This window comes from Strix aluco, chromosome 17 (genome assembly GCF_031877795.1).
Source record: "Strix aluco isolate bStrAlu1 chromosome 17, bStrAlu1.hap1, whole genome shotgun sequence".
Lineage (NCBI taxonomy): Eukaryota > Metazoa > Chordata > Aves > Strigiformes > Strigidae > Strix > Strix aluco.
This window is the reverse complement of record NC_133947.1, coordinates 892,310-904,732: the sequence shown is the minus strand read 5'-3', so window position 1 is coordinate 904,732 and position 12,423 is coordinate 892,310. Positions and strand designations below refer to the sequence as shown.

The window sequence follows — 12,423 nt, the reverse complement described above, 5'->3', positions numbered from 1 at the left end:
AAGAGGAATGAGAATTGTCTTGGCATTAAGCTTACTTGATAAGAATTGTAGTAGACAAGTCTTCCTTGAAATATTTTTCCCTGTAAGAGCTGCCTTTTATTATGTGTTTATAAAAATGTTGTAAGGAGAGGTAGATTTCAGAAATGCCTTTTTAATACTTTTTAAAGGTTTCTAACTCTCCCTGGTGCTATTTTTTTAGGTTAAGGATTTTTGATGTTGGAAGTCTTGCGGGTTTTTATATAGTCTTTTGAGAATAAAAGAAGTGTATCGTTTTTGAACACATTTCATATGTTTTTTTATCAGGGGCGCAAAAACACAAAACTGTGCCTTGTCCACGCAGTTTTACTGATTTTTGTGTGGGAAAGAAAGGGGGATCCATGTCAACAGTTTACCATTGATCGCCGTCTAATTAAAAATCAGTATTTCTGTATGACCGGACAGTCCTTGTTTGATAAATTGGGGTGAAAGAGAGGGGGGTTACCGAGGGACGAGCTGCCCCTGGAGGTGACAGGCCCGGCACAGCAGCCCCGGGGAAAGCGGACGGGTGACAGGAGGCCTGGCTGTGGCGGGGGGGGGACGGGACGGGACGGGTCGGGGGAACGAGGTGGGACGGGGGGGGGGGGGGGGCGGGACGGGGCCGCTGCGGCCTGAGGCGGCGCCGCCGCCATAGCGGGTCCTCGCGCCGGAGCCGTCAGACCCCGAGGGCACGCGGGATCCCGGGGGCGTGGGCGTGGCTTATCGGCCCCGCCAATCGCGGGCGAGGTGGGCGGAGCCTCGCCGTAGCAACGCGGCGGGTTTCCCCGCCCCCTAGCAACCGCCCCCCGCCCCGTTCCCTCCGCCCCCGCGCGCTTTGCCCAGTCCCGGGCCGACGAGCGGCGCTCGCGGCCGCCGCCTTGACGTGCACGTGACGCAAGCGCGTAGCGTGCGAGTGACGTGACCCCGGGCAGGCGGGCGGGGCCGGTTTGAACGCGGAGGAGACGGGGCGAGAGCGGGGCAGGTAACGGGCCGGGCCGCGGCGCTGAGGCGGTGGCGGGGCGGCGGGCGGCGGGCGGGGAGGCGGGCCGGGGCCCGCGGAGCGGCCGGGCCGGGCGGGGCGGGGCGGGCGAGCTGGCGCCCGGCGGGCTGTGAGGAGACCGGCGTGAGGCCTGCAGGGCCCGGCCGCGCCTCTCCGCGGGCGCGGGGCGCCGGAGGGAGGCGGCGGAGCGGAGCGGGGCGCCCGCTGTGGTGGGGAGGGGGGGAAGGCTCGGCGGCGGCGGGGGAGGGGGGCCGGCCCTGCCCGGCGGCAGCTGCACCGGGGCTCCGCGGCCGGGCGGCGAGCGCGGCGGCTCCGCTTTGTGCCGGCGGGGCTGGGCGGGGACCGGCCGCTTGGTGTTTCTCCCTGGAGAGATACCGTGGTCGACCAGGAAGTATTTCTGCCCTGCTCGGTTGGCGTGGAGGAGAGGGATGAATGACTTGCCGCAGCTGTGATTCCTTTCATCTGAGTTTCCATGTGAGTGCCTTGGTGGTAATTTTTCTTCAAAAAACACGAAACTGTGGCCTTTATGGTTGTGATGAGGTAGGGTCCTCCCAGCTGTTAGCAGCAGACAGCTTCATCGCGTTTCCTGTGCATCGTGTTACGCTCGGCTGTTGTGTGGTGAATTCGGGCTCAGAAGGAACCGCCTCTGCTGCAGCCTGGCGAGCCGTGAAAACGTGCAGCATTAACGTTTGTGGTACTTGGGCCTTTGGTTCTGTCTTTCAGAAAATGGCAGTTAATGTGTATTCTACTTCAGTGACCAGCGATAACTTGAGCCGACATGACATGCTCGCGTGGATCAATGAGTCTCTGCAGCTGACGCTGACCAAGATCGAACAGCTCTGCTCAGGTGAGGGTGGTGTGCGTTGGTGTGCACCCCGGTTCTGTAGAGGTACAGCTGCTCCGTCCGAACTGTCTGTGCTGGCCCTCTGTGGCCACACTGTTGGCTTAATTCCTGGTCTGAGCAGATTCACAGCCGCTGTTATAATCTGGCTGTGGTTAGAGTTTTATTGAAATGGTGGTTAATAACGTAAGTACAATGAAAGGGCATATTCTTCTGACTCACTGCAGCATAGGTGCAGTAAGAAGGAATGGGTGTTAATGTGAAAAAAAGGCTCTTAGGAGAGGGTGTTTTCCAATGAGGAATTAAGCATTAATCTTGATGGATAGAGTAAGTCTTACCAGTGTAGTAACCAGCATAAACAAATGTGATTTTTTTTTTTTTTTTTTTTTTTTTTATGGGAGAGGACTGCTTGGGGTTTGGGGAGGCTGGGCAGAAGGAGCGGTGTGAGGAAGGCGAACTGGTGACTCGGGTTCACCTTCAGGGCTTTCCGAGTCTGTGTGGTAGAGGCGCACGTCAGGCTGCGTCACCCCAGCTGACTCCGGCTTGAGCCGACTTTAGCAGAGCTGAGTCTCGGATGGAGTCGTGGGCAGAAAAGGAGAAGTGATTGTGGTACCGAAATGGAGTCAAGTGTCATCATGGGGAGGTGTGTGTGTGTGGGAGGAGGCTTGTAGCAACGAATGAAAGATAATAGTCTATGTATGGAGTAAGAGCTGAAAAAAACTCAAGTGGGTAAAAGATGGTGATTTGGATAACTGCAACAGGCAGGTGAAAGGGACTTGGCGAAAAGTGGAAGTGCAGCTCGTGCAGTGAGTTTGAGATAAGGTGTGGCTCACAGAATGAGATATATGGAAATTGGAGGTGGAATAAAAGGAGGAATAAATTTAAAATAAGTTTGGGACTGTCAGTACAGCCTGTGAAAGAAACATTGACAAAGATTACGGAGAAGTAGGGGGCTTACAGCAGACGTCTGACAGGTATGTGCACTGGCTTTTGTCTAGTGAGATGGTGGAGAAAAACTGTAAGGATGAACTAAAGATCTACAACCACAGAAGTAAGGGAAATGATAAGCACTGTCCGCTTTCAGATAGGTTTTTTTAACCTGTGTGCAGTGTTGATTTATACCACTGAGAAGTTTTGCTTAGGGTTGGTGTGAGTCTTGAACGCTGCGAGAGCTCTGTCTCAAGAAGTGAGGATAATTAGTGCTGGCTCTGCAGAATTTCAGCTCACCTGTTTTCAGGAAAAGGCTGGGAGCTGTTGATGTGGTATGTGCTGAGTAATGTCCCTTTCCTGTGTCTGCAAAAATGCTTTGTGCCTCTGCAGGTATGGAGGTGGCTTTCCCTGTCATGTGGAAATGGGAGTTTCCAGGCTTGCTGTGCTACCCTTGGCAAGGGCAGTAGTGACAGCAGCAGTTTGAGGTTGCATAAATGCACAAAAGATAACCTTTGGCTTATGCTGTGATCTCTGTTTTTTTTATCCTGCTTATTGCTCAGACTACCAATAGTTAGCAAAACCCTGATTTCTGGCAAGTCATCTGTTTTTGAGTTGAGCATTGGAGTTCTTCAGCAAGTGAACTGAAAGACAGTGGGGAATCAAACAGCAAGATTTTTTTTTTTTTTTTTTTTGATTTGCATCAGTGGATGAGCAGCAGTCTTCTAGTACTGCAGGTGAAAGTGGGAGCCCCAAAAGACCTGCAGAATACCTTGGTAGAAAGTGAGCACTGCAGGACTTTGCTGCCTGTGGTTGAGATGAGCAGGGTAGTTTAGCGCGACACTGTGATGTGTTACTTCTTGGCCTTTGGTAACTCGCAAGAGCTTGTCATGGTGCTGTTTGTTTTACTCTGTGTGCACGTCGTTTGTTGATACTGGTAGGGGGAACAGTGCTCGGAACATTGCAGCTGTATTTTCAGTGGCACACAGTTGCAGATCATCACTGCGGAGTGAGGATATAGTTTAAAAGTATCTCTTTTTGTTGGGGGTGTTTATTCTACAAAAGCTATTTTTTTGGAGGTGATTGTGTGCTCTTTGTGGCTGAACTGAATCATTCTTTTGCTCTTATTACAGTAAGAGCTGAATTGAAGGACATGAAGGATTTAAAATTAATAGAAACACTATCTTATTTCAGTTCTTTGATTAAGGCTTGATTTAAATATAATCCATCTTAATTGGGCCTCTTACCTTTGAGGGCACCTTGAATTGTGTATAGGTTCTGTTCGTAGTAAGTAAATGTGTCACTATTTTAATAATGATTAAGAATAATTTTTAGAATAATTATTTTTCTAGTTTAGTGTTAACAGATTACATGCCTGTTAGACACATGTAACATCTCAGATCTGTACTGATATCTGTGAAGAACAGAAAGTTAAATTACTCATTGGAATCTTTTTTTCTTTTGAAATTATGGAGGCAGGGTTGCTCTTTTCATAAGAGTTCAAGTCACGAGACCGGAAGTTTGGTTCTGTAGCTCGCTTAAGCTTATTTACAGCCATGCTGCACCAAAAAATGGGAGACTGAAGGTTCCTGTTTTCTTGCTCTTGTTGCCTTTAAGGGATTGTGTAGCTGAGGAATGAGTCAGGTCCGTTTGCTGATCTGACTGAAGAGTAACTTCCACAGGCTATCGAGCTGACTTGATTCACCCTGGGTGCTGTATTTTTCTTTTGGCAGGTGCTGCATACTGTCAGTTTATGGACATGCTCTTCCCAGGTTCTGTAGCACTCAAGAAAGTGAAGTTTCAAGCAAAATTGGAACATGAGTACATTCAAAACTTCAAGGTTCTACAAGCAGGTTTTAAACGAATGGGTGTCGACAAAGTAAGCTGGGTTGTAACTGATTCTCTGTGCTCCCAATGTCAAAGTAGATGGAATGTACTTTCAGATTTAGAGCTGAATAAATCTAGGAATAGAGTCTGCTTTTGGTTTGTAAATCTGAGAAGTTTTGATTTTGGATTGCACTGGGGTCCTCACTGGATTTAGGACGCTGTCTGCTTTGCTCCAGCTAAGGTTAGGTTTTCTTTTCTTGCACTTTGTGATTAATTTTTCCATTTTAATTCTGTGCAATTTATGTAGCACAGGCTAATTTTGAAATTTCTATGAGAGAAGGTTTACTTGACCTTCCTGTTTGAACCACCTTTGTACCAGGAATGTTCCTGTAATCTACTGGTATGGTGGTCCTAAGGATTTCATGTTCCTCTTTACGAGCAGATAGAATCGTTTAGGCTGGGAAGGACCTTTAAGATCGAGTCCAACCGTTAACCCAGCACTGCCAAATCACGTTAAGCCATGTCCCTAAGTGCCACATCTACATGTCTTTTAGATACCTCCAGGTATTAGAATATGTAATTTTAAGCTAGTGAAAATGAGATCAGTGAAAAAACTTTTTCAGATCCAATGATAGTTATGCTTATGGAAGGGTGGTTTCATCTGGTACGGTGCAGAACATTTCTGTGTTAAAGGTTTCTCCTGCCTTTAAGAAGGCGTCTCGTTCTGTGTTGGCCGGCAGCGTCAGCACACACCTGAGGGAGGTAACTTGGGGGTGTCCAGAGCCGGAGAGCCAGTTGGGCTCCCAAATGCCAAACGATCACATAACAGCTCCTGTCCCCTGCCAGGGCACGGGCTCTCGGCTCACCAGACAAGACTTCACAATTTGCTGCATCTTTTTAATAATCTTCAGTTATACTCCTCATTCCAGAGGAACTGTAACTGTAATCTACTAAAAAGGAGCTGTTCGGGTCTCGTAGCAGTTGTGTGTGTTAGTCTGTGAAAGTGGCCAGCAGTTCCGACGGGTGGCAGCTGGCCCTGGGGGAGCCAGCTCTGGATTTACAGAAGGAAGTTTTGTGTTGGAGCTTGGTGTGGCAGAAACCTCACTGCAGAATTATTTAAGATCATTTGGACCCTCACAGTGAATGCATGATTTGTTTTTAATTCCAATTATTAGCAAAAATCCTACTATTTGACATAGTTATGTTCAAGGAGGATTTTCTCTAGACTGGATGAAGAATTACATTTGCATATCTTCCGAGTGCACTGATTTTAAAACTTTATGTAAAGAGAGAGAGGGAGGCTCTTTACCCTTAATATGAGTTTGACTTTTTTTTTTTCCCCCCCTCCAGATAATTCCCGTGGACAAACTAGTGAAAGGAAAATTTCAGGACAACTTTGAATTTGTTCAGTGGTTCAAAAAATTTTTTGATGCAAACTATGATGGGAAGGAGTATGATCCTGTTGCTGCTCGACAAGGCCAAGAGACAGTAGCACCAAACCTTGTTGCTCCAGTTGTGAACAAACCCAAGAAATCTCTCAGTTCTAGCAGTGCAGGTAGAGACAATAGTTAAAAGATTATGTAGATCATTAAAAACTCTGGGGAAAATAAGACTGGGTTGCTATTTAAAATTAGTGTATGAAATTATAGTATCTTGCATCTTGGTTCAGAGGTGCTAGGCTTCAAACACGGAGTCATCCTCTAGCACCCGGTTATCTGGGGGCTACAGAAAGAACAGTCTTCTCTAAAAAGAGAAAATGGCAAGGACTGATGCCAACACGTGCCAAAAAAAAAGGATGTGTCATATGGAGTCAAGAAAAAGGAAGGAACTTTTACATGCCTGAGCATATTTGGAAGGGGGATAGTACCTTTATAGAAGGGAGAAAGATATTCTGCAAGGAACTAACACTGAATTAATCTTGCAGCCCCACAGAGGCCCATTGTTACACAGAGGACTGCAGCAACTCCAAAAGCTGGTTCTGGAATGGTCAAAAAGACTGCGGGGGACGAGGAATCCGCAGGATTGATTGAGCAGGTGTGTTGACTGAAATGGCCCTGTGTGCTGACCTGTGCTTCGCAGATTTAGGTGCAGAATTGGGGTTTTTTTTTTTTAGTAGCATGAAATGACTGGGTCAGGCAGATGGAAGAAAATGATCTGAATCTAGTAAGCTCATTTAAAGTCCCTTAATGGGAAGCCTTCATTAGAATGGCCTTGCTCTCCTGACAGGAGCGAAACCCCTCCTGCAGCACATGAGTACCCAGACACTGAAGCCTCGGGTGTGCCGTGTCGCACATAGCATTGTTTTTAAGTATTTCCACAGCTGCGTGGCAGCTATCGCAGCATTCCAACCGAGCTATGAGCAGCTGCTGCTTCCCTGAAATGCTGCATGGAATACAACTAAAACTGCCGTCGGCGTGAGAGTTGTCTTGGAAGAATGTGTTAGTGAGGAAGACTGCAGGCAGTTAGTGTGTTACCGACTTCATGTCGTAAGCCTTTAGAATTTCCAAGTGGTGTTGCATGTGTTAGACTGGGTGTTTGTTGTGGCAATAATATTACAATTTGAGAAACAGACCTTTTCCTCCTCTTGCAGTCCCCCTTCCCCCCCATCTTGGTTACTTCTGAAGGACTTTGCATATTAACACCCTTCCGAGAACTTTGGGGACCTTGCCTTTTGAATAGATCCTGCTGAATTCTCTCTTTGGTGGATAAATTGTTATTGATGCCCTTTGGCAGATCAATGTATTGAAACTTACTGTTGAAGATCTGGAGAAGGAGAGAGACTTCTACTTTGGCAAATTGAGGAACATTGAATTGATCTGCCAGGAGAATGAAGGGGAGAATGATCCAGTGTTGCAGAGGATTGTGGAAATTCTTTATGCCACAGATGTAAGTAGTCTGGTATAAATTGTATTGCATAGTTCCTCCCTCTCCTTGTAATTGGAAGCTGGTTTGCTTTCCAGGACTCCCTCTATTTCTACCTTTTTTTTCCTTTAGGTTTATAGTCTCGCTTTTTCCTGTAGTAAAGGAACAGATAACGTAATTACAGTCAGGCAGCAAACAAGGTTAGCCTTTTATGAAGAGTATGTAACAAATAGATCAAAGATGAGGAAAATAACTCTTCTGGTAATATATCTTGACACTGTAAATGGTGACTTAAGGGTATCTATCCTAAGTAAAGCTTTAAAAAAAAGGCATACAGAGTAGTCGGGAACTGGTTTGACATCAGATGTTCATTAAAGCACTTGTTTTATTCCCCTTCAGGAAGGCTTTGTGATACCTGACGAAGGAGCACCGCAGGAGGAACAAGAAGAGTATTAACAGACCACATACTGTACCAGCAGAGCAGCAACATCAGAATTCTTTGCCCCAGATCATGTGCTTAACTGTAAAATACTCCACTTTATTCTTAGAGGACTCACTGGTTTCTTTTCATAAGCAAAAAAGTACCTCTTCTTAAAGTGCACTTTGCGGAAGTTTCACTTTTACAGTGGGTTTGAGTTAGGAGCTCTTTCTCACTTTGTAGCAGAGCAGTATTCACATCGAGGTGGTATATTTAGGGAGCAAGAGGCTGAATATTTGGAACTTGTTGCAGAATGGTTTGCTGGTAAAACACTGGTTTGTGGGAAGACTCTTCGTATCTAAGGTGGTGTGTAGTAGAGAAATTAAAGACTCTGACTCACAGAAAGATTGAGTTAATGTGAAGTTGCAGCACAGAAATTATAATAAAATGCCTTAAGAGTATTTAAAATATGCTTCCATATGCCAAATTGAAGTAATGTGACAGGAGATTTTATGTGCTTCGTATTGGGGTAGACGTTTGTTTAACTCCATTCACTGCTGCCTGAGAGGCCTTGCGTGGCAATCTCACTGTCAGCAAGTGCTCAAAAGGGGCTATTAAAACAAAACTCCATTCCTGTGTAAAGCTGCTTACTAAGTGATTAGTTCTCGATGAAATAGGCCTTAACGTTGCCTGTCACAAGATTAGAGGGAGTATGAACAGCTGAGACACATAAATTACCTTGAAGAGTGCTAAAGCCTGTTCTATGGCATTGTGGCTAATGACTTTGCCAAAATGTACTGTGTTTTCTGTAAGAAAAACAAAAAAAAAAAAAGCAAAGGGCATCCAGTCTTACTGCCGAAAATGTTCTTCAGAAGTAATTTTCCTTCCTGGCTCTTGTTTCTATTTGTCCCATTTCTTTTTATTTTTGTTGGTATACTTTTTGGTCTCTCACTTGTTCTTTTCCCTTTCCCATCCCAAGGAATGCTGGTCAAATCCAATAGTTGTAACAGGACTTGCACTGTGCAACTATCTTAGAATGAAAGTGAATTGAGCACATGAGGAGGATGATTTTTCTGTCTTTTTTTTTTCCTTTTCAAACCAGGTCATATCGAATAATAATAATTGCCAGTTCAGTAGTCTTCTGGGGTAAAAACTAAAAGATGCTGGCTAACAGAGCTAATGTTATTGCAGAAAATACAGTACTGAGACTAACTTAAATATTAATATTTAAAGTACTTTCCTTAACTGTCCTTTTTTGCTCTCATGCCCCTCATTACTGTTGTGTTTGGCAAGATCCTGCAAGACTTCTGATCCCCCTTCACTACTGAGATTGATCAGTCCTGTTGTGCTTGTATTCATTTGTTTCTGGTGGTAGCTTGTCCTAAAATGTGTGTAGGAGAGCATTTTATGGTAATTGTTGTGTAGTGCATGAATCTTTGTGAAATTCAGAGAAAAACCCAAATTCAGTGAATGCCAAAAATGCAAGTATCTAGCCATTGTTTAAAATTGCAGTGGTGCTATTTCTCTTGTGGCCTTTTAGACTTTTGTTGCCCTAAAACTCCATTTTATCGAGAAATCATATTTGACTTGGATTTTTCTTGACAGGGTTTTTCTATTTTAAGCAGTTTCTAAATAAAGTTCTGTATTTCAAGAGTGTCCTGTCTACTGGAGTCTCTCATGCTTTCAGACCCGATTAGGCAAAGCTAAAGTTCCTGATAGTGTTCGTGGAGAAGCTTGCAGGACCTGGAGTCTCAGCTTCCCTTCTCCAGCCCCAGTCGTAGTTACTGCGAACTTGGGCAGCAGTGATGGTGAAACTTTGTTTGGAGCGTGCTGGGGGAAGCCATTGCTTGAGTCTGGGGGTTTTTTTAAATCTTTTTTTCCCTCCCACCAATGGAGGAAATGGGAGTGTATTGTTGGCTTCCTCCCTCCAAGGGTGTGAGATGGGGCTGTATATCAGGAGTGCTGTCACATGACTTTTAAGTGTGTTTAAAGTGTTTTAAAACTGCTAAAACACTGGTTATTGGTTACTAACAAATCAGGTGTTAACTGCCTCTGTCAGCAGGCTCTCTGAGCAGACTGACTAAACTTAGTTGATTTGTTTCATTTGAAGTGTGTTTCATAGACAGGCTGAAACGTTACTGAAATGTCACAGGCGTGTGCACAGAGCAGCATCTTCAGAGCCGAGCTCGTGTGAGGGATCTGACCTTGAAATTGGAAGTGTCCCCTGCAGGGCCTCTATCTCGAGCTGAGCACCCCCTGCCCCCGCGTGCTCTGGGGGTGCCTTGTTCTCCAGAACAGGCACTGCTGGCGCTGCCGAGCTGTGGTGGGCTGCAGAGGTGCAGACGTAGAACGGAGGTGTTGATGCACATAAAATCTTCTTCACCATTACTTGCTTTGAGGTCGGAAGCATATTTTTTCGACTCTAAATATTCCATTATTCCAGCAACTCAAAGCAGAAGGAGGCAATAGCATGTGGCTGAATTTGAAGGGGACTTGGGTGTCTGCTCTTTGCAGTCCCGTTGCGCACTGGGACCTGGTTGCTTCAAGGCTCTTTTGAACAGGATTGTGTGTGTGGAACTGCAGCACCCAGGTGGTCTCTGTTGGTCTCTGTTAGCACAGCAAGCAAATGCCCTTTTATGTGAAGAGGAGGATGAGTCAGAGATACTGCTAGTGCGCCGTGTGAGACTGTTGGATGTGTGGACGTGCATTGTAAAACTAAATTGAAACTGCAGTTCTGTAAGTCCAACGCTGCTAACGTTTCCGATTGCTTACATCACTCCTTTGCTACCAAGACGAGTTACAAATAGAATGGGGACAAACTCATGTAGTCACCTTATGACTATGTTATAGAGATCTTGGCGTAATGTGGTTTTTTTTAATGTCCTTTTTGGGAAGAAAACAACAATCAGCCCAACTCAAACCCATAGACTTAACCTAGCTCCTCTGTTACACTGGTACAGTATATGCTGTTGAATATGAAATGCTCACCTGCCGGAACAATTCCGATAGCAGCCGACCTTTCTTAGTATCTTAGTTCTGTCAGATATTTGAAAAACGAACAGAATGGAAGAAGCAAAAGCTCACATCTCCTTTCTGTACCAACATGTCTTACTTGCAGGTGGACTTGTGGATGGTTTTTTTAACTTTTATTGTTGAATTTTTTAAAAATTCCTGGTTTGCAATGACAATTCTTACTGTAACTGTTAAAAGCCTTCAAATAAAGGCCGAGAACTTACTTGCTGTTGTATCCTATCGCTATTTAATGTGGCTGCTTGAGCACTCGGTTATCTCGTAGTCTGGTCGAATGTCCGTTCACAGGAACGGGTCTGTCCTTCAGGAGCGGGTGTTCTTCTTTCTTAGAACATCCTTCCAAGGATAAGGCTGGAATCTACTCACAAGAGAAAGGAATTTTTTGCAAGTCGGTGTGGAAACCGAATGAGGCCTGTACGGTGGCTTTGCAGACCCTGCAGGAATAGAGGGGGTGGTTGTGTGGGGCTCACGTGTGGGCTGTTACCGCAGGGGCTGGGAACAACCCAGGGTACTGGCAGAGGAAAAGGAACGTGCAGCAGGGCACCTGCACCTGTCAGCAGGACAGCTAAAAAATGTACTGATCTTTTAATGCAGAGAAAGGAAGGAGAGACGGAGTCATTGCAGATCCGCTTCAGGTTAATCGGAATATGAAATCGCAAGCAGTTGGGACGAGTGGGCAGCACTGTAGCTGATGATGCTTAGAACGCAGGGAGCAAAAGTGCAAACCGTGGTTTTGCTGAAAGACTCTGGTAAGTAACATCTCCTGGGGTGAAATTTTGTGTCTGTGACTGTCAGTTCCTCACAGAAATGGTGTTTGGAGAGTTAATGGCCCTGGAATCAGGAAGGGGGTTAAATGTGACTGGAGAACGTGAAAGGTATGGAAGTAGAAATTAGAGAAGGTTGTGGTTAGAAAGGAACAAGATAAATGCAGAGGGATAAAATGATGAATGGTACAGATAATACTTGAAAGGAATCTGATGTGAGAGAAACACTTAAGGAAGCAAAAGTGCAATATTCTGTGGCTAAAGAGGCATAATGGATGCACAAATACCAGACAGGGAAATATGTGGTTAGGTAGCAGTCCTGCAGAAAAGGAGCTAGTTTTGATACAAAGTCCAACCAAAGAAATGGAAAACAAAGAGGTTTTCTTTTTTGACTAATACCTGTTAAACTGAAGGATCAGGCTATGGAAGAAAATGGTATTTTTGAGGATATGTGTACTTACACTGTCACAAAGACAGACAATCTGTATCTTCCAAGAAAGCAATTTCTTTTTAATAGAAAGGAACAAAGTTAAATTTACCTCTTGAAATTTTCTAAAACCAAAAGGAAAGCTCCCAGAAGGCAATCCCAGCTTTGAAGAGGCAAAGCCAGCTGGCTGGCTTTTTGAACTGTGGCCCTTAAATAACATATATATTTAACAGATTGATACATAATTCTATGTATAAATATTTATTAAAACAAAATATAAATATTTACATATCACAATAAAATATAATAATA

The 12,423-nt window shown here is 45.0% G+C and overlaps 1 protein-coding gene across 2 annotated transcripts; it reads left to right on the top strand.

Annotated features, from left to right (window-relative positions):
- Nucleotides 1-930: 930 nt before the first annotated feature.
- On the top strand, nt 931-11,125 carry MAPRE1 (microtubule associated protein RP/EB family member 1). Of its 2 annotated transcripts, none has more exons than XM_074843019.1 (7): nt 931-997; nt 1,739-1,862; nt 4,517-4,662; nt 5,961-6,165; nt 6,535-6,644; nt 7,344-7,496; nt 7,872-11,125. In XM_074843019.1, exons 2-7 carry the CDS (start codon nt 1,742-1,744, stop codon nt 7,926-7,928), a joined length of 792 nt encoding a protein of 263 aa, XP_074699120.1. In that variant the 5' UTR covers nt 931-997; nt 1,739-1,741; the 3' UTR covers nt 7,929-11,125. The 2 variants fall into 2 exon arrangements, with proteins under 2 accessions (XP_074699120.1, XP_074699119.1); XM_074843018.1 differs by lacking the exon at nt 931-997 and adding an exon at nt 1,340-1,489.
- Nucleotides 11,126-12,423: the final 1,298 nt, after the last annotated feature.